The sequence below is a fragment of the Liolophura sinensis genome, chromosome 5, assembly GCF_032854445.1.
Source record: "Liolophura sinensis isolate JHLJ2023 chromosome 5, CUHK_Ljap_v2, whole genome shotgun sequence".
In the NCBI taxonomy this organism is placed as follows: Eukaryota; Metazoa; Mollusca; class Polyplacophora; order Chitonida; family Chitonidae; genus Liolophura; species Liolophura sinensis.
In genome coordinates, this window is record NC_088299.1 from 8293437 (window position 1) to 8316736 (window position 23300).

Below are 23300 nucleotides of genomic sequence, written 5' to 3' on the forward strand. Positions count from 1 at the left end.
CAAAGATTCATATTTTAACGACAATTTGGAGACTCATTAAATTTACGCGCCCAGGCCATTCCTTGCGTCTTTCCGCCATCACCGAAAATTTTTGATTGTTTCTTTCCTAATTTTTTTACTTAATATAGTTTCCCAGCTCTTCCTGGGTTCTTTGTGTTGAACGCTGTCCTGGGAATTGGTATTGCGATGTTTGGCTTGGAACGTCCATTGTCGTTGACGATTAGTATATGAATGTACGTATATGGCTATAGACTTACAACAAAATATTTTGTTCTTTAAGATTATTTGATAATGAACATTTCTGCTTTGTAAATGTTTAATATATAACACACTGTCAGCTGTCGTAGGCGGGAGGTAATTCGATCATGGAGACTGCCGATCCTTGTACCTAATGATGTTACCTTGAATAGTATGGGGTCTCTTTGGGGCGGTAAAACTACAGCAGATATTAGAGTTCTAGAGACCTTGAGGTTACTGCCTTTTAACGAACGCTGTAATCAAATACCAGAGCTGCCCTACCTATTCCCCTGTCAAGTGATCACCAGAACTGTTAAACTATGGCTGACCATTGTCCCAGGGTGACATTGAGCTCAACACTTCATGACAAGGGACGTAATCGGATACTTAAGGATGGGACATTAAACTACTTCCTCGTGTTTGATTAACGGCCATTAGACATATTGGTGACCTGCCGTTCATCAGGATGACGCTGCTTGTGTCGTGCTACTGTGATGTATGGCCTTGAAGTTAATCACAGCCAATGCGGGTATATGGATTGTATTTGGGAAGCGAGACGAATGGTTCTCAGCAGACATTTGATCGCAAACCAGTGAAGTTGGATCGATCAAGAAACCATCTGTATGTCTACAATATGTAGAGCTACAGGCCTTATACAATGTGCCCAGGAAATGTAGTCTACCCAACATCACGAAAAGCAATTACTTATCTTAACAGGGGCCAAATAAAAGAATGGCAACGGACCTATTATTAAACAACTGGAGCACATTTGTCTTGGCACAATCTCCACTTCCGTACATAATTCAATGAGAAATGTGTAACGGTTTCACTTTGAAAGTGGGCCAATGCTGAATCCACCGTTATTACAGAGATCAGTGATTCTACTAGATAGAATATGTACCGATATCTCAGTTGGTACATCGCTACGCGTGGGTGGGAAATTAGTACGGTGTCTGGCAGGGTAAGAGAAAACATTGCATGTATAAGCAATTCAGTGTTGCTACGCTATACGTTGATGGGCACAGTAAATAAAACACAAAAGACATTAACATATTATAGAAGTTAACATATCTTATTTCAATGCAGTAAATACACACTCCAAAAAAGAAACAATCTATTAATTTTAACAGAAAGTTTGATGTCTAAGTGATGCTGGAATGTATTCTGCTGTTGCAACAGATTATTCTGTTAAATATAACTGTTCTCATACTCTATTAAGTCAACATCAAAATTCCAAAATTCCAAATTACCCAAACGTGCATATGCTTCGTAAAGCCACCATGGTAATTATTTTTACTTGTATTTATTTGCTCAGAGTTTTTTTGTACAATGTTACATGGGGTGATGACCAAAGCGTTACTTTAGCCATGGGTAATGTTAGGTATCAAATAGTTTTCCCTTAACTGTATAATGTTACATGGGGCGATGACCAAAGCGTTACTTTAGCCATGGGTAATGTTAGGTATCAAATAGTTTTCCCTTAACTGTATCGCAAACAGCTTGAAGAAGATTCTTCACCGTATGATCCGTGCAAACAAACAGCGCTTTGCAATAGGAAATAACAGTGAAAGCAGTCATGCGAAGGTGTCATTTTCTTATGATGAAGCCAAAAAAAAACAACAACAGTACTCAGAGACAAATTAGGATTACAGCAGGCCATTAACTCGATGTGACAGGCCACATGGGGGTTTAGCAACCAATCAGATATCGGTCTGAGCCCTAACAAGAGGATCATGGGAAGGGGATTTGAACGTTCCATTCAGAGGTGATCATTCCGGAGCTCCGATGGTCTAATTGTTCTCGTGTCGGGGATTTCAGCCGGTGGCCATTAATTGATTCAAGCGTTATAGTCAAGAAATCGACCAAAGGTATCAACACTGGCTGAAGGCGGTTGTATTAATTCGCTCCTGGTTTTATCTCCTTGGTGTTTCCTGAACGGTTCTGTTTGTGTGGAAATGGACCTATTGTATGACGACCCTTGGCAAGACTTAGTCGAACAGAAATCGTCTGGTGACTGTATACGACGGCCTTTGACACCAAATAGTCCAAAGAAAAGACGGTATACTGGGCCTACTATATTCGAATGGTAACTGTATACCGGAACGACAACCCTTGGCACCAAATAAATCAAACAGACAACGGTATTATAGGCCCACTACATTCGCCCGGTGATTATGCATGTACATACAACATCTGATACCAGATAAACCAAACAGACAACGGTACTATAGGTCTATTCTCCTGCTGACCAAGCCTATATACGACAACATCTGACATCAAATAAACCACACGATATTCGACTCGTAATAAACTTTTAACTATGTCAGCCATTTGAGTGAGTGAGTGAGTGGCTTGGGGTTTAACGACGTACTTAACAATTTTTCACTCATATGACGACAAAGGAATCCTTAGAGTGCACTTAATGTGCCTCCTTGTTGCAAGACGGATTTCCACCGCTCTTTTATCTATTGATGCTTCACTTACCGAAGGCAAGTAAGACACCCAGCCCGAGTAATTATACCGATACGGGTCAACCAGTCATTGCACTACCCCCTTCATGCTAAACGACAAGCGAGGAAGTTACAACTTCCTCTTTTAGGTCTTACGTGTCTCGGTCCAGGATTGACCTGGCTCTACCGCTCCCGAAGCCGACGCTCTGCTAACTGAGCTATCGTGGCCGGTTGCCAGCCATTGAAGAGGCACATTAGTTTTTTCCACTTTTGTACTTCTGATAATACCATGCTGCACGCAAGTATCTACAGAAGCGTGTACAATTTTTTCGCTTTATTTTTTTATATACATATAGAATATATTTCTGTTTACATTTCTATATCCTGATCTACCAACCACACAGATTGTATAAATGCATTTTAATCGAATTGGGTAATGCTGTAAAACTTACCAGGATTTACTTTGAAGTTGTACACTGCTCTAAATCCTGAATACTGCAAAATATCATCACTTCTAAAACGAATCCACATGTAATTTCCTGTTGATTCAATCCACGGAGGAAAAGTCCTTCCACAGTATCGTCCAATCAGCGGTGAGTATCCATAGGGGCCATCTCTGACTTCTAGAAAATCATATCGGCAATCATTGGCGGACTCCATCATGAAATGGTCCCTAAAGTCAAGCTCGACCATGTACCCAACAGGAGCTGAAAAAGAATATATATAAAATACAGATACACAAACAAAAACTAAATCACAAAAATATACCAGTCACTTTTTTCTCTTTCCATTTATAGTCTTTCATTTTAGCGTTTTGGGGTGTTTTATTTTGTCCTCTTCTTTGTCATTCATGTTATGAGCACACGTGAACTCGTGTTAATATGACGTCAGAATCAGTGAAATGAGGTTCATTCCAGACATACCGGAATGCATTACCGGTATACGCCTTTGGGCTACCGTAGCAAAGCTTAAGCAAAAGCTACGTTATAGTGTGATTGTTGGCAAACATTTAGGCTTCATCAAATTAAGAGAAGATCTTTTTTTACTGCTCAGGTGTACATTCGTTTATCAGGACATAGGCGTTCTCTGTGGTACGTGCATGGTAAATGTAATTGCTTTAAGTCCGAAACGTAAGTATATAAAACTGTACTTGTGTTTAATTTGTTTACATTTATGCTTTATCGGGTCCTAGATGTGAAGGCAACAGATGTCTAATATTGTTCTGATGACATTTATGTTGCTTATCAGAAATAATTCAAATCTGATAAATCAGTGGTTAACGAATTACGACTAATAACGACGTGAAAATGGTCCAGCCTATATGTTTTGGGTTGTAAGAGCAGCTTAAACCTATTATATGTGTGTCCGTTAACCAACTCATATAAAATTTTTTTAAAAATTCCATTTGCTTCAAGTGTAGCTTTTGAAAGCTGTACCATAGTACATCGACATTGCTGAGTATGGCAATGAAACCGATTGCATTCATGAAAGACGTTTGATATTTGACACATTTTATCTGAAGAGTAAAATGGCAACTTTCCTTAATCCCAAATCCCATGCCGATTATTGAGTTGATTTAACCGAAAACAGATCATGTGACATCGTAACGTCTGAATGGAACAGCTTGGAATACGACCTAGACAAATGGATTGAACTTTACAAAGAGTTCACAAAGCTATCGAAGTAATAATTGTTCCTCTGTGAATGAGAAAGAGTAGAGAGAGAGAGCAAGTGAGAGAGGGAAAGAAAAGAAAACCCTCACCATGCCATCACAACTCTGTGACCGTTTGTAAAACGGTTGGCCAGTTACTCCCCATCCATTAAAAACTGGACATTTATTACTGCCCAGCGAGGCGTTTTTTAAGACCTAATAACCTCTTCTTTGTTGGAAGAAGAATTATTCGTGTGCCTGGCGACGGTCCGCCGTGTTTTAGCGCTCCAGGCTTTCCCGGCTAGTTGAGGGAACTTCTAAATGCTCGGCACGTACAATTACACTCGCGGTCTGTTTTAGCCTCATCGGTCACTCCTTGACGCGGCCAGTCTAGCTTTCTCCAGGCGAACATGTCTGCAAAGGCTACTTTAGGTGAAGTATATGCCCCAAATTGCTATTCGGTATTCCAACCCTATCACATGTTGCCAGACCACTGGAAAGATGTCCTGACGTAAAGAAGTTCCTTTCAACAGTCATCAACAGAGGTTTAAAATTTGTGCCCCCTGTCGGTCAACCCATTCCCTGTAAACGACATCCCCTATTCTCTACTGGCCCTACCAATCGCCCCCACCACTCCCTCCAACATCCCCTATTCTCTACTGGCCCTTACCATCTCCCCACCACTCCCTCCAGCATCCCCTATTCTGTACTGGCCCTATTCTGTACTGGCCCTACCCATCTCCCCTACCACTCCCTCCAACATCCTCTATTGCAACTGGCCCTACCAATCGCCCCCACCACTCCCTCCAACATCCCCCTATTCTCTACTGGCCCTACCCATCTCCCCCACCACTCCCTCCAACATCCCCTGTTTTCTCTACTGGCCCTATTCAGTACTGGCCCTACCCATCTCCCCTACCACTCCCTCCAACATCCCCTGTTTTCTCTACTGGCCCTACCCATCTCCCCCACCACTCCCTCCAACATCCCCTGTTTTCTCTACTGGCCCTACCCATCGCCCCCACCATTACTGGCCCTACCCATCGCCCCCACCACTCCCTCCAACATCCCATATTCTCTATTGACCCTACCCATCGCCCCCACCACTCCCTTCGACACCCCCTATTTCCTTCTGGCCCTACCCATCGCCCCCACCACACCCTCCAACATCCCCTATTCTCTATTGACCTTACCATCGTCCCCCACCACTCCTTTTAAAATCCCCTATTCTCTACTGGCCCTACCCATCTCCCCCACCACTACTCCCAACATCCCCTATTCTGTACTGGCCCTATTCTGTACTGGCCCTACCCATCTCCCCCACCACTCCCTCCAACATCCTCTATTGCAACTGGCCCTACCAATCGCCCCCAACACTCCCTCCAACACCCCCCCCCCCCCTATTCTCTACTGGCCCTACTCATCTCCCCCACCACTCTCTCCAACATCCTCTATTCTTTACTGGCCCTACCCATCGCCCCCACCATTACTGGCCCTACCCATCTCCCCCACCACTCCCTCCAACATCCTCTATTGCGGCTGGCCTTACCAATCGCCCCCACCACTCCCTCCAACACCCCCCCCCCCCCCCCCACCACCCCGCTATACTCTACTGGCCCTACCCATCTCCCCCACCACTCCCTCCAACATCCCCTGTTATCTCTACTGGTCCTACCCATCGCCCCCACCATTACTGGCCCTACCCATCGCCCCCATCACCCCCTCCAACATCCCCTGTTTTCTCTACTGGCCCTACCCATCGACCCCACCACTCCCTCCAACATCTACAATTTTATTTCATCTGTTATCTAGGATTATTAAAAAGTCAACCATGAAGAAATACGGTTCTAGCATAGGTAGCTTTATTGTTGTTGAGTAAATGTGGACAGACCTGCAAATTTTCAGCATGGCAACTCGTGTCCAAGCTGGACAGATCTGGAGTATTCTGTTGTAATCCATGCCATTTTGCCAGTTTGCCCATAAAGACAGAAAGATAGGAATGAACAGTAGACGAAAACAGTTTTGAGCCAAATTTTACCCCACTGCATTTTTTAGCATGATACAAGATTGGGATACCGATTTCATTCATTCACCTAGTAACATCAATGAAAATTGTTGACTGCTTCTCTTTGTCTGAATCCGTCTTAATTTAGTACTGTATATACTTTCTTAGTTCTGTTGTGGCTTGTGCTTGGACGTTATTTGGGGAATTGGCCTTGCGATTACTGACCTGGACTGATCTTGGGTGACGGCTGGTATACGAATGTCTGCTGGATGTGGTGGTTTATCCATACCCCCCACCCCCTACCTTCCCACTCCCATAAACCTGACTGGTGTCATAAAGGAAATCTTGAAAGTCGCAGTTAACAACAATCGAAACCAGGTTTGAAGGATTTGATCTTCTACGTCCCCGCGATGTCAATGTTTTCAACTATAAGCTTTTAAATCTGCAACGTACAAGCTTTGGCCTGTATGCCTATAGGCCTGAAATGGTTTCCAGAGGGCCGATACCATGAAAAGTAAACGTTTGACTTAGTGTAGTGTTGGTTGATTTGGACAAAAGTCACGATCAGGGACGGGCCGCACTCACCGAGTCAAGGAGGAGAATCAGGGGTTACGTAACCTGTGATGGGAAGTCTGATCGTTAATGGAAGCCAAGGAGTTAGAGAGAGGAAGAGAGACAGGGAGAGAGAGAAGGGGGTGGGGAGGCGATCGACCGGTCTCTGTGTACGCTCAAATGGAACAGTCTGCTAGCTTCCGAAGAGAAAAGTCTTACGCTTTAGGCTTATGCTGTCTTCGATCACTCCCTGCTAAGTACTTTACGGCGGCTAGTTCGGGCAATGATTATAGACGCAAAGCCGCCCTAAACATTATCTTATTGGAACATGTCTTCAGACCTAACTGGAAATGACAGAACGTCCATTTCATAACACCAGGTATGTAAGTAAGTACTGGAGGCTTATCGGACATGTTCGCTTTTACAGTGTATTTACCACTGACGATAAATCGTTATACTTTTTTTAATTGTTTTTAATTCCTCCGGTAAAACGACGGCTGACCATCCTGATCGCCACGAAATTGCATTTGTCCAGTTTGGCGCCCACAATTCTGACAGGTTTTTGGCGAATGATGTGTTTATGGCTCGAACAGGTCACCGCAGATAGAGAGATGGTCGGCGCTTGCAACCGAAGTGTGCCTCTGGGATTTGGACTGTTGCCATTGTGGCTCAAAGGTGAGGGAAGAAATGCGATGCTGTAGAATATAGTGCAAGTGTTGTTGATAGTCAGGATGGTATATGGTTCTATATTTGGGGTTCATATTCCCGAGATAACCCCAGGGGAGGGGATGTATTCTACGCCTCTTTTTACTGTGGTCGACATGAGCGTCTTCGCCAAAACACAGACAATAAACCTGGCAGAAAAAAATACTTCCAGCGGAAGAAAGTTGGGTTTTTTGCCCCGTTTTTATTCTTTGTTTTGCTGCAAGAGAATGTCTTAAAAGCTTATATTATCTTTACTTCCCAGCTATAGTCTAGGGTACCTTTACTTTCCACTTCTCACAAAAATCTTCATATTATAACAAAATTTTACTTGTCTGCAAAAACAAACTGGACAAATCCGTGCACTAAATACATAGACGATCCAGGATGCCGGAGAAGCCACTGAAACGCATAATCATTCTTTATTTAATTGATTGTAGTTGAACGCCATGCGCAATAGTAAGCGAAGTGTACAAACCATAGTCCTCCTCGTGTACTGGTAAAAGAATAGATGTATCTATAGTCAAATTCCTAAAGACCAAAGGATTCAGCACTCAATAGAGGCCTACGCCACTATAGTAAAAGCGCTTGACGCAACGTTGTGACAGCTTTCTAAAAAAGCGCACATTCTTCCTGACAGCCAAGGTTGAGAGGATCTAATTTCTGTAAGATCTGTTTACCGTTATTCACATGAAATTAATAATCATTGATACATATAAAAATATGGCAGATAGGGGTCATAATGATATAGATTTGAATACTGACATGGGTAACCTGTCTGTCCGAGTTTCATCAAATCTGGTATGTTCCTTTCCGTTATTTTAACTGGAATTTGTAAAACAATAAAGTATCCAGAATTTACATTGTCGAGCAGTATTTTGACCTATTTACATCAGAAATAACAATTTTAAAGTGATTTGAAATTTTGACGCGAGTCTAACATCATTTCGTGATCCCCACTGTTAAGAGAAAAGGGTCAAAACTACCCGAAAAACTAGGCTCAGATGTGACCCTGATATGCAGGGTATAGACATGACCAACTCTAAATATTAGGGTCACTAATCAAACCCTATAATTTAGGGTCACCCGACCCTAAAAATTAGGGTTTAACTACCCCATGAATAAGGGTGACATAACCCTAAAATCAAGGATTATCGGCAGCATTAAATAGAGTGAGTGAGTGTTTGGGGTTTAACGTAGTACTTAACAATTTTTCAGTCATATGACGACGAAGGAATCTTTAGAGTGTATGTAATGTGCCTCCTCGTCGCAGGACGAATTTCCACCGCTCTTTTATGAAGTGCTGTTTCACTGAGACGGTTTACCGAAGGCAAGTAAGCTGCCACGCCCGAACCATTATACTGATAAGGGTCACCCAGTCGCTGCACTATCCCCTTCTTGCTGAACGCCAAACGAGGAAGTTACAACTCCTCCTTTTTAGGGTCTTAGGTGTGACTCAACCCAGGATTGATCCTGGATCCACCGCTTCCGAAGCGGACGCTCTACAGGTTGTGCTATCGGGGTCTCTGATGTAAATTTTAGTGTTAAATGGAAAAACTTGCCTGTGTTTGCAACCCTAAAAATGAGGGTCCCAAATATATAGGGTCACTGTTTCAACCCTAAAAATTTGTCTTGTTTAGAACAATGGCCCTTGTTGTTACTGTCAAATGATTCGACCGTTATTTTCCGATCCTATATTTCAGGGTCAGTTTGCCTGTGACCCTGAAAACTTGGCTCGAGCTGACCCTAAAATTTTGACAGTGTGGGGCCTGCGATAGGTTGCCTTCTATCACGGTTAAGACTTAAGCCGTGCTATGCTTAAGACATGTCTGTGATACCGCGAACGTTAAGTTCATTTATAACATCAGGCAGGCACATGCACCGTTTACGCCAAGAAAAATAGTTTTTCGGTTTGTTTTAGAAATATATTGAAAGTAATTTTCAGAATAACTTTCGGCTCGTCCTGAAGATGAATGCCGATAAAATCCCACGGAGCAGTCGTTGTTGCTTACAAAATCACCCCAAGGATGGATGTTATTGTAAATGATCAATGAATCAACGTTAGGTAAATGAAACACGCCATAGTTACATCTGCAGACTCCTGTGTTGGCTATTCGTTTGCAACTGTGGATAATCCCTGCGGCTTAAGGGGGAAGGAGGGGGGTTGTAGTCAGATGGAAACAATGGCGGATGTGGATGCGTGAGTGCAGACTGTTCCTCATCAATCTGGATCTGGTTGTGGACAGACAAACTGTTAATGAAACAATTCGATCTCCCTTTCATTTCAGCGACGCCTTCTTAGGGGTGAGCTGACGGACATCTGATCGACTTTTCCACCGAAAAACGTACACGGAATGCCCGGAAGAGAGCCGACCAATCAGTCAGAATATAGGCCTACAGCTTTTCCGTGGGACTTTCCACGCGCACAGGAAAACCGTCCAATGAAACTTCGGGGTTATCTAGTCCTAGGATTATTAAAGCCCGTAACTATCAGATTCATTGCTGCTGAAGACCCAGAATACATTGTTGATCTAATCCAACTTCTTTAGTATTTTAACCCGACGGCGAGATCCACGCAACTGGCATGAATATGCCAACAGAAACCAAGATTCTGGTAGACTAACAGGCCTGAGCCCGACTACTTTTCAACACTTTCATGTTACTTTTCATTAAATGCGATCACCACACACAATTTTTAGTAATACTTGACCAGTAAAGTCTAATACATTGTAATTAACACCATCGCATTGATTTTTTTACCTAAATTTGCTTTAGCCATGCTGCCAGAAACTTAGTACGTTGTTACTAGGTAAACACTTGTACAAACAATTAGAATAAAACCCTAACTGAGGTCAATTCACATTTCAACGATTACGTGTGACCATTTGCTAACAATCACACTATCGTCGCTAACCTAGGTTGACATGCTGTAGTCTTTTTATATTTTTGCCTGATTTCTTTGAGGAAAATGTATAAATGTATAGGTAACACCTGACCAAATGTATAAATGTATAGATAACACCTGACCAAATATATAAATAACAGGCAACACCTGACCAAATGTATAAATGTACAGATAACACCTGTCCAAATGTATAAATGTATAGATAACACCTGACCAAATGTATAACTATATAGATAACACCTGACCAAATGTATAACTGTATAGATAACACCTGACCAAATGTATAAATATATTAATAAGACCTGACCAAATGTATAAATGTATAGGTAAAACCTGACCAAATGTATAAATGTATAGATAACACCTGACCAAATGTATAAATGTATAGATAACACCTCAGCAAATGTATAAATGTATAGATAATACCAGATCAAATGTATAAATGTATAGATAACACCTGACCAAATGCATAAATGTATGGATAACACCTGACCAAATGTATAAATGCACCAATAAAGAATCCCATCTAACGTTTAAAATACCTTTTTATTTTTGTGATATTATATAACCGAGATACCGCAGTTCAAATTAAGGAAAATCGCGCAAATCGAGGAAATCGAAAGCGCCGCCAAGTCATCAATTTTAACTAATGGTGCGCGAGTTATTTCTATAACTCGATAACACGCCTGTTTCCGCTGTAACGTCATGAGATCTATGCTTTCCTGTTTGCTATATAGACATAGTGTATAGGGTACAACTGACGCGACATGAAGTTTCCGGTTTAACTAAATTTATAATATGGCCCACAATAATTCCAGATATAAAAAGTTAATTTGTAGTTTTCCCACGCACATCAGAAAAGAGAAACTGCTGTGATCGATTTCTGCTAACGCATCTAATTAAGTAAGGCTATATTACCTGTTGCTTTCTTTTTTTAATTTCAGCAAACTGGATGATTCTTGTTTTCCTCGAGACCTTTTCTGCCTCAGTCACCTAGAGAGCGGAATTCTCTGTAGGAGAGCGGGCGAGTTGAAAACGTACCCCGTTTATGCTCGACTAGTGACATTTGTGCAGTAAAACTAAACGGCATTCTTGGCACAGTGAGAGACCGCGCCTGCAAAAGAGATCTTCTAACTGTTATTGAGACAAGTTTCAAAGGCTAGCATGTCTGCTAAAAATACGACTGTTATATAGGTTCAAAGACCAGAAGACAATGGCAGGTGTCGAGTCCTTTTCGTCCCATATCCAATGATAAGATGGGCTCTCATAATGGCATTTGAATATTAGTTGACCCTACAATCTGACATGTTTTGAAAATATTACACTTCTGTTGGTCAACAGCTTTACACCTAGTTTACACCTTGATCAACACGTTTTTCAGTGCCCTGGTTAATATATTGATCATTACGTAGCTTAATGCCTTAGTCAACACGTTGTTCAATATCTTGGTCAAGACGTAGGTCAACATGTAAGTTATTACCTTGGTTGACACGTCGGTCAATATTTTGATGAACACGTTGGTCATCAAGTACCTAGGTTAATACGTGGATCAAAACGTAGGTCATTATGGTGGTTTGATTAATATGTTGGTCAACACGTAGGTCAATACTTGGTCAACACGTTGGCCAACATGTAGGTCAATACCTTGGTCAACACGTAGGGCAATGCCTTGGTCAACATGTTGGTCAACACGTAGGTCAATACGTTGGTCAACATGTTGGTCCACACGTAGGTCAATATCCTGGTCAACATGTTGGCCAACATGTAGGTCAATACCTTGGTTAACACGTTGGACAACACGTAGGTAAACACGTAAGTTATTACCTTGGTTAACACGTCGGTCAGTATTTTTATTTACACGTTGGTCAGTCAAGTTACCTAGGTTAATACGTGACATTAGCTCACTTGTCAAATCATATGGGGGTAAAAAGAGTTTCATCTTTCATATTTACCAATTCATTACCAACTGTTTACTGCCAAACCCAAATAATTGTCAAAAATTCAATATAATCCAAAACGCTTAGCGTCATGTGACTTACGTATCGGTACTTAAATACTAAACGTTTACTACACAATTCTCATATCGTATGATCCAGATTGATGTGGCCAACACATGTTTTTCCCCCAGAAAAAAAAACGTTTCGGTATCTCAAATGTACTATCCTTAAAATAAAGTCCAAACTGAAAAACTGAACTACTTGCTTGTTCTGGTACAGACTTCATTGCTAATGGATTGAGAAACATCTCAGGACCAAGAAATGCAACAAAGATTTTCATATGGTATTCGAGTCTGCTGTACAAAAAAGGCCCAGCACTCGGTTCGCGTATAATTACATATTCACGTGAAATCCATGTTAAACCAATAAGTTAGAAAAAATGGCATTTTCCAGTAGCGGTACTACATTATATCTGTGTGGCATAACGTTGCTAAGATTTATATCGGGCTACGTTCAACATGACAAGCGGGATAAAAGCTTCAAACAAGATTTCTGGGCGCGCAAAAGTAGGATTATAAAGCCGCTTGTTGGACAGTAGTATATATTTAGAATTAATAAAAGAGAACTGCTTCTCTGAGGCAAGAAGACAAGGCATTCGTGTGTATACATATGGAGACACAATACCATATTCAATTTGTCAAAGTCTCCTTTGGAAATGGCTTAGAGCCTAATAAAGGCTTTAGCAATGCATGGCGCTTCAGGAAGAGAGTCTATTCCGAGAACAAATCTTTCCCAACATTATCAATAATTTCCCAACTGAGCAGCTCTCCTGTAAAAATCTGTCATCCTTCGCCAAGCCATCACTCATGCTTGCCTGGAAGAGAACTTAACCAACTGCCAGAACATTTCAGCTAGGCGAGCTGAATCAGCATGTACATGTTATTTCGGTTTATATATGAGCCTCTAATTCGGTTAAGGTGCATATGACAATCTGGAAATTTTCTGTTAATCACTAAGAAGACAATTCGGGTATTAGGTGATAACAACATGGAAGTTATCTAAAATCACATTGTTCACATTACCCCAATTCTTTTAATGTTTAGGACGGATATATTTGCTAAAAAGAGCAGACCACGTGTCAGAAAAATTAGAAGAATTAGGGTAATGACATTCGCCAATCCATAGACTTTTCATAATTACGTTTTGAAAATGTCTTGAAAACTTTGAAACCTTAATTACCACCTCATTGTTCAAACGTGAATTTATTTACAGTTTCTATGCAAATGCATAGTGTTAGAAATGCTTCAATGTGCACAATTTTATGAAAGAAGCCAAACATGTTAAAGGATTTATTTAGTTTAGTTTATTATTGTTTAACATCTTACGTACGAATTTTTCAATTACACAATGTTGATTAATTTTATCGAAATGGCAAACTAAAATTCCAGGGGCAACCATCGCTCTTTGGCAAGTTATATGCACTGATGAATTTTTGTCTTGGTGAGAGAAAAGTGGTCTCCAACGAATACATAAACAGCACAACACAACGAGCGCCGTCGACGACATGAACAAAGAGACTTGGAAGATCTTGAAACCGAATCTAGTGTGCCAACGCTGATTAAACATTGCAGACATTAAATTCTAAATCCGGAAATAAGAATTTATGTTCACAGTTATACCGATGGCGTGGTGATTGTTCTGCAGGCTATGTCATGTTTTCATCTAGCACAATTTATAAAAATAAAATACTTCTTAGCAAAACCTATAGAACAAAATTATATGAAGAAACGATGAACAAAAGTTAACAGTATACTTACCCACTAAGATGGTGACACACTCCGTGTTGTTGGGGTAATTATGAGGGTAAAGTGGGCTGTAAAACTCCATGTTCTCCCAGTCTCCAAACGTAAATTTCCAGCATTTCTGCGGAACATGCTCCTTGTCCAGTGGCGGAGCACTGACCTTGTACTTGACCTTGTCTGAAACATTGAAAGTTTTTTAAAGTTTAGATCTATAAACATGCTTGATGGCGTTGGTTCGCTTCTTCGTTAACGTGCTTAATGTGTAATATCACGCGGGTATCTCCATGTAACAGGCCTGTCTGACTCACTGGAAGGTTATGTCGAAGACACTATACATGGCACCGCTGTCATATTAACACTGGTAGCGATGTTTATGTTAAAATATGTCACACGTTTTATGCTAAAGTATGTCACATGTTTTATGTTAAAGTATGTCACACGTTTTATGTGGGGGCCTCCGTGGCTCAGTCGGTTAGCGCGCTAGTGCAGCGCAATGACCCAGGAGCCTCTCACCAGTGCAGCCGCTGTGAGTTCAAGTCCAGCTCATGCTGTGAACGGACGTACGTGGGAAGGTCTTGCAACAACGTGTGGATGGTCGTGGGTTTCTCCCGGGCTCTGCCCGGTTTTCACCCACCATAATGCTGGTCGTCGTCGTACAAGTGAAATAATCTTGAGTACGGCGTAAAACACCAATCAAATAAATAAATAAATAACACACGTTTTATGTTAAACTATGTCACACGTTTATGTTCAAGTATGCCACAGGTTTTATATTAAAGTATGTCACATGTTTTATGTTAAAGTATGTCTGTTCATAAAACACTTACACATAAGTAATATACAAGTATGTGAGTGGTTTTAGCAGAAGACAACGTGTTTTGCTGATATATTTTTGTATCTTGTCAGAGTGTTTCTAATACCTTGGAAAACATACAATCTCAGGCTTTTGAAAGTGAATTAAGGGGGAATCACCGATGACCAAGAGGACGTAACCTGTTGGTATCTAGTGCGCATGCATGGAATCAATTTTTACTTATTGCCTTGGTCATTGTATGGTTTCCACAGCTTACTACTATTAGTTGACAGACCATGCACTATACCACGGCAACAGGTCAAAATATTCATGAAAAAGAAAGTCTCAAGTGACCAGTTAACCATACAGTAAAAAATACACTGTGTTTTGCACGCGATTGCTCTGTTATGCCATTGTCTATTTGAGGTAACAGACGTTTATATCAATGTCTTGTCTCTAATGTATGTCAGCCATGTTGAATGGTCATCGACAACAGCCAGTTACAATGAAAACAACAGGTAGCAATACAGCAGGAACATCCTCGTTTGAAATGTCCGTTTTGTAAACACGTAGCGTTTGTTTTACAAACAAGATCTTCCAGAAGCGAACCAATATGCTTGTCTGGCATCGCTTAAGTGAGACATGATTTCAGCCATGAACGAATTGATAGATGTCAGGATTGTCTGATCGTCTCGTCAATAGAGACAATATGTGCTATCATAACTCTAGCGTGACTAGTCTTAAAAGAAAGATCCTGCAAAAGGGAAGCGAAAATCCAGAGAAAGACTGAATTAATTGTATGGAAATGTTTCACGAAAATGAATTGTAAGGTGGCCTTCATCGACCACATTGATACCAGTACAGGTATGTCGTAAATGACACATTTTCGCCTCTAAAACTTTGTGGTTAGGCCTGAATAAAACAAGGAAAAAGTAAATGTGACATAAAATATCTATTTTGGGGGCAGAGAAATTGGTTTGATGTGATCGGAGATATATACACTATGGATACGGCCCATAAAGCTAACCTTGCAAATAAAATATTGTAATGAACTTAAATATTCCATAAGGCATTATTCAACATTATCCTATTAGTCTAATATAATATTTATGTTGAATTAATAAGATATGTGTGTTACACTTAACAGAACAGTCTGCTGCAATAGCAGAATACACCCTAACATCACCCAGGCAACAGATTTTCTATTAAAATTAATACATTAATTTTCTGAGTGCTGATTGCATTTCATTTCCCTTTAAAACTTAAACCAATGGCCAGGAAATGGAGAGTGAGAAATCCTTGAGCTATCTATTAAACACCCCAGGTACGACCCAGCGCTGAAATGATATTACTTCAGGAATCTGGGACAGGGATCGGGGATACCCATCGCACGTCACCAGAACAATCCCAAACCTCCTGACTCATGGCTGCAACCGTACCAACCAGAGCTAGAGCCCACCAAGTTTGAAGCCAAAAATAGTAAATTATTTAAACCAGACGGAAAATCTAAAACCTACCCGTGTATGAACGTTATCTCTCTTGACATTGCATGTATATCTAATTAAGCTGTATTTGTTTTTTCTGTGGTATTTACAAGAAAAATATGGCAACACTTCTGACTGTATAAACGGAAGATATAGCCATAAATAAATAAATAATCTGATGTGTTAAATGTATAGCATTGTCGTCATGAATAAGCTGATCTCAGTATTTCCAAACGGATGCAAATAGTAGATTCATACAAGCATGGTGAAAAGTATCATATTATGGCGTCATCAGGGAGAAGCTATTCAGTTGAGTTTGACAAATCAGTTGAGTTTGACAAATCAGATGAGTTTGACAAATCAGATGAGTTTGGCGTCTTAGGTGAGACTGATAAATCACGTGAGCTTGACAAAACAGATGAGCTTGAGAAAACAGATAAGTTTGATGAAAGAACCACCACGCTATTCATGCTGCGTCCTCTAGCCAGGCTTGTTGGTATTTCTGTAAAGCTACGTGTATCACCATTTCCAAGAAGTCTATTCAACTGCGTGGCCAGAACTCTCTGTATTTACTTCACCTGTTGGAGGAATTTCCTCATGTACTGTGTATGTCCCCTTGTTTGCTATTAATGAAACCTATTATAAAACGGATAGCATCAGAGCTGGGTTAGTCCAAACTAGCTCTATCAGCTACAGATGTGTGGAAGGTTCAACTGACAAAGAAAACAAGCAAGCGTCAAAAGCTACGCCTTGCTTTTTTAGGCGCCTCAGTGTGTGATCCCATACATTAGAAGAACAACTGCAGTTTGATCTGGCTACCTTTTCCAAAGGCTCACAAAAAGTTTCCAAACCTTCTGCTATTTTCTTAGCTCTGACAACAGACAGATCATAGTAATTTAAGACGGGAGGCAAGTTTATGTTGAAAAAAAAACTGCCTAAAGGTTGATGGAGTTATAGTGGAATTTTGTGGACCATGTTGATTATTTTGAGGTTTCTCCTCACTCGCCTTAACGAAAGGAGTTTTGGAAGTGATAGCCTGGGATATAGATTATATGTCAAATTATCGGCATCTCGCTGTGGGCAAACACGGAGATCAAACGACGCGCCATCTTGAATTCCTCGAAGAACTCTGCAGGAGCCAATTATGCTCGCTTCCGCTCGAACTGCAAGCCATTTCAAGGCATCACTTCACCCCAAAAGTAACAGTATTGCTTCAGGAAATCAATGGTTTCGTGGCAGTTGTTTGGGCTTGCTCGTAGTTATTACACCACGTATTGTATTCACGGCCTTTTGTACAGTTACGCAGTCTTCAAAGACGGATGACGTTCGTGAATGATGCCAGCTGATAAACAGACGAAGCCAAGAAACCTTCGCATTCTATAGCTCCAGGCAATACACGCACAAACCTTGTACAAACCTGCTAAGTCATCTGCAAATGAAGTTGTTTTTTGCAGCGAGGTGAAAAACAGCCGGACGAATGAGTTTCCAGATTGATTTAATAATTCGCCAATTTAGAAGATCAAACATAATTTCATGCCTGTTATCTACTTAGACGAGTTTTTAATGACTCTCACTATAAAGTCAAGTCCCACTTGCTACAGCATATCAGACGCAAAACACTCAAATCTATAAAACCTATGAAATTAACAGTTTTTGGAAATCCCTTATCTGATCTGACTCAGACATGTTTTTTTTTCTGTGAAATTAGCACAAAGATACATTACTGAAGTACCAAATCAGACTGTTTTTATGAAAGCCTCAGGAAATTAACGCCATAATGAAACGGCCATAGTCCAAGTCAGGAATCCTCTTTTTCTTTGATGGGGGAGGGGGAACTTTCCCGCCTAAAATTCCTCCTAAACCTTAGCTGTGTGGTCTGCTGCATACTCCTGTCTTTACGATAACGTTTAGTTGTCCAGCTGGTAAGGTAGTATACTCATTTAGTTTAAGAGATTAATGGTCAAGTCTTTTTAGGAACGAGTTGTCTTTTTGTGCGGGAAAACGTTCTCCGCTGGCATAAGTAACGGCAATGAGCCATTCCTCTCGAACTTCATGTACAGCCGATTGAAATCCGCCACTTCCTCAATACATTTAACCTGAATGTATGAAACGTCAACGAACAATGTGTAACATTTGCAGTATTACAAGGTTACAAGTTTTGGAGATTAGAGACCATTAGAAGTTACAGGTTCAAACTTCTAACTTCAAACTAGAATAGGTACACGAATTCTGGTATGAATTTACAACTTACTAGCTTGTACTTGTAACTTCTAACTATAAAGGTCTCTACTTTTGGGGTACATATGTACATTGTACCATTACCAGGCAAATGACTTTCTATACCAGCTTTTATTATGTCACCTAAATTTTATTCTGTCTTTGTTACTTATACTTGCTATATGAATTCCAAAGGTTATTTGTTCGGCTAAGCGTTAAATCGATAGAACGATTCATATAAACGGGCTATTTTCAGTTCACTTGGGCTATATGCAAAATGTAATATATATATGGTAAAACACGGATTAAGATTGCACTGGAATTCAACAATTACTTAATGTTAAATTCCACTGCGACGTTTATGCAGGATCTTTTCTGGTGAATCTCTAGATCTTGCTGATCATCCAAGGATTCCATTTGTCAAATTGTTCAAAATTTCTGAGCAGTTAAGAACACAAGATGCTGTTAGTAAAAGATTTAGAACCTTTATCGTATAACCCATTAGTCTATGTCGGGGTCGCTAATATAAACTCGCTTAAGTGGAATAGACATTTTGACCACAAATTCCTTTCAAGCACAGGATAGCTAAATGGCAACCATTTCGAAAAGAGCTGCTCGTCGTTCCTCAAAGAAGTTATAACTGGCTCTCCAACTTTACCACAAACAAATGTATACGTCTTGCCACTCGAACTTCCCTCCAATCCGACAAACTGTCTGGCATTGTGATCAAGAAGTCTGATATCAAGTGGAATGTGAAAAAGTCCAGTTACTGTGCTCGGAGGGTGAGTTCTTTAGGTCATACATGCTAGCGAAGATGTGTTCCATATTGGCCTCCTCACGGTTTCACGGTCACGTGGTTCACCAAAGTTGGATCCACTCGCGGCACCATATCGATACTACAGCAGCCCTATCATGGAGAAAACATGCCAGAATGATGAAGCAGTGTGAGGTGAGACAATGAGACAGTAATATTCGCCTCCACCATGTGTTTCATCCAAGCTCTGTCAGCTATCTGAGTTGCGAAAATGAGACAGTCACATTCGCTTCCACGACGTGTTTCATCCAAGCTCTGTCAGCTATCTGAGTTGCGAAAATGAGACAGTCACATTCGCTTCCACGACGTGTTTCATCCAAGCTCTGTCAGCTATCTGAGTTACGACAATGAGACAGTAACGCCTCCACCACGTGTTTCATCCAGGCTGCACTGCGCCCAAGATTACATGGGCACAGTATATTCCATGAATTAATAAATGAATGATTATGGCTTAATGTCACATCGGCAATATCGCTGCTAGAACGCGCATGGACTTGGAAGCACTGAATGGCTTTCGTCATGGTAGTTAATATATTGGTGAAGCAATGTTATAATCTGAGGTAGTATGATACGGAACGTTGGGCTGGTCTTCAATACAATTAACTCCATATTGCATGCACGATCATCAAAACAATCTGGCGCCAGTTTCACAAAGCGTCGTACGACATTTTTATCTTACATTTGTCGTACGATATTTTGTACGTCACTTTTACCGTAGCGTTGTCCTGTATGTGCGATTATCGGATATGTACGACATCTTCGCGAAACTGGGCCCTGGTGAAAACAGTCAATAGTTTTATGTCACAAAGGTCTCGGGAACAGCGGTTGCGGCGCTCCAACAACTGTTTCATGTTTCATGGAACAAGTAATAGCTACAATAAAAAAATTTTCCTTACATAAAAATGAGGACAGTGTTTAGAAGTACGCATAACAAGCGAGATAAACGCAATCAAAAACCGGCTCTCGGAAAGCTTTAGAAACAACCTGAAGCAAATTAGTTGTGTCAAGATATGTAAGCAAAACAGGTAACAGTGAACGCTAGTTATACCGTCCGATAGATTGAAACTTGTGGCAGTACGTGGGGCAAACAATCAGATAACAATGGGAAACCTTTCTAGCCTAAACTAATCAAGGTCCAAGATGCAAAGTCATCCCTGTCTGTGTAATGGCGAATTGTGGGCAAACTGCTCACGTAGTACTCATGTTCATGTACGTCAATTTGGTCTATACTCAAGGCGCCATTGCACTGGAACAGGCACTTCGTTGAGGCATGGTTGTCTGCTTCCGCCTCTCTCTTGCCTATTTGTATTGGGTTTTTACTTTCAAAAGATAAAGGTGAAGCCTATGAAGAAATACAGTCTGTTGTTCCATTGAGTCTCTAAAGTGACAAGTAGCAGAATTTCACCGGTTACATCTGTCTATTTGCCAATTATCACAGTGCTGTCTGCTCTAATTTTACTGTCTACGTTGTAGTCTTTTATAATGAATTTCACCGGGTTACCTGTGACCATTTACCAACTGTCACACTGTCATCGTTCGCTGCTCTAGTTTTACACTCCAAGCTGTAGACTTCTGTATTCCATGTAACAGTACAAACTTCATTTTCGGATCAACTTTCGTGGTGAAAAACAGGTTCTCATTCTTTCACCCTGACGCCAAACAATGGTGACCTCTCATTTTACAACAGATTGGTAAAGACCTGTGTAATACTCCTAGTTTACTTGGCAAACATTCCGGCGCTACAGACGCCTCACTTCTAATAGCCACTGTCATATTGTTGTTACGCACGTGCTATACCATTCGTTTGTTTGACAAGTGCAATGCACCCTCCACAACACAGTGTGTGTCTGTTTTGATAGCTTAGGAAAGCTGGAAGACGTGGGATGAGGGGTGCTGGGATACAGCGGGGCTGGAGTGAGGAAGGGAGTTGAGACGTCAAGAAACAGCTGGTACCCACGCTTTTATACCCTTGACTTGGCTCTCCAGATAGAATAAGAGTTTTGTTTGTCAAATTCCACTAGGTCAAAATCGCGAAGTAATATACAGTTATATTGCCACCTGAAAAGATTTTAAATGTGAGAGGTTTGGATGGTGGACTTTCTTTATTGATTGGCTACTGCTTAATGCCTTAATCAAAATTTTTCCCCTTTGGTGCAGGCAGTTCTACAGGTGAAGGGAACCGGAGTTACCTGATTGATAGCCTGATTACCTTAGCTGATTGATTTGAATTAATGAGCTTAATTATGCGTCCATCGATGTTGTAAAATAACCCACATTACCTGTAAACAAAGAGAATACGGACAGGGAAGAGCAACACAACATGAGGCAAGTCCTGTAGGGTTTGAATTTCGTTCGAACAATGTACTCATCACCATATGGCTGAAATATTGACCACGTAGCGTTTAACCACAATCTTTCAGTCGATTCCAACAAAATTTGATACAATATACGTTTTAAATGTTGTGGTCCTCGGAACAGTCATGATGGGAAGCCTGTTTCCGATGGTAGTAAGAAGTCACTTCACAAAATCTGCCAATTATATCAGTATCAAATGTATGTTGTTGATTCAGTTAGCAACATTTTCTACGCGTGAGTAAAAAAGATATTGTTGTAAAGTAAGCCGAATGTAAATACATCGTCGAGACGACATTAAAAAAAAGAAAGTACATAATCAACGCCTCGTATCGCTCGAATTGTATGTGATATCGTAAATGTGCTTTTGTGATTAATCTTCTACACACTATCCATGCATGAATTTAGCCTTTAGTGTAACCATACTCCATGCTGCCGACTAGAAATACACACGTTCTAAATACCGTACTGTTCAATATGTGGAAAACAAATACGCCCGTGAGAAAATCAGCATGTATTTTATGGTAATAGAAAAGTATTTGGGCAGCAATCTGTATTCAATGTTGGCTGGCTACAGATGAAAAGTGGCGATACAAAACACTCGTTGATGCTCCCCAGGGATTTAACCACTGCCAGCTAAACATAGTAACAATGGAGCGTTATTAGGTGTTCCCTAAACTCTGGGTGAAATTTTTTTTCATGAAGTTGACCCTCAGGCCTTGTGACAAGTAAACCCATTTGCATGTTGCATGGATCTGGGACGTACCGAGTTTCTTGGGTAAACCTGATTTTGCACGAGACGCCAAGACCCTGTGACTACTTAATACAAAAAAAATATTCAGTCTCCATTATCAACTTGTGTAAGTACCGAGTCATCACCACGCTATATGCTTGGTTTGTAAAGTGTTACTACAACGAATCCTCAACACTCCCAGTTTGCCTAATTTGTATTCATCAAGAGCAAGTCCAGTTTGTGTTCATGAAGACTCCACGTCCAGTACCTATTCATGAAGATATCCAGTTGGTATTCATCAAGACTCTGTATGTGCTGTTTGTAAATAGCAATTAAAATGAATTTATGCTTAACTGGTAAATAGTCGTCCAGATTCTCTATGCCCAGTTCGTATTCATCAAGACAGTATGCCCAGTTTTAATCAACACTCCATGCCCGGTTTGTAAATAGTCACAAAAAATTTATTCCCGGTTTGCAAATGACCTTCAACACTGTGACCAGTTTTCAAAGTTTTGTTAGAAATAATCCAATTATTCAGACTATATGCGCTCAGTTGGTAACTTCTATGTGAATGTGACGTGTCTTGCGATATCAATACCCTGTCAATTAGCATGTACATTAATTCCAAGCCAATGTTTAAAGGAAACAGATTAAAATATAAACATG

At 40.7% G+C, this 23300-nt stretch overlaps 1 protein-coding gene across 2 annotated transcripts in view; it reads right to left on the reverse strand.

The window, feature by feature from the left end:
• LOC135465772 (neuropilin and tolloid-like protein 2) overlaps positions 1–23300 on the reverse strand; it is a 74270-nt gene that overhangs the window by 7507 nt on the left and 43463 nt on the right. Inside the window, exons 3-4 of one of the 2 annotated variants that reach the window (XM_064743102.1) lie at positions 14257–14418; positions 3140–3394 (exon numbers count right to left, since the gene is read on the reverse strand). In XM_064743102.1, the coding sequence (XP_064599172.1) occupies positions 3140–3394; positions 14257–14418 (417 nt within the window). Of the gene's footprint in view, positions 1–3139; positions 3395–4449; positions 4473–14256; positions 14419–23300 lie in introns of those variants that run through there. The other variant, XM_064743103.1, reaches the window with a different exon arrangement.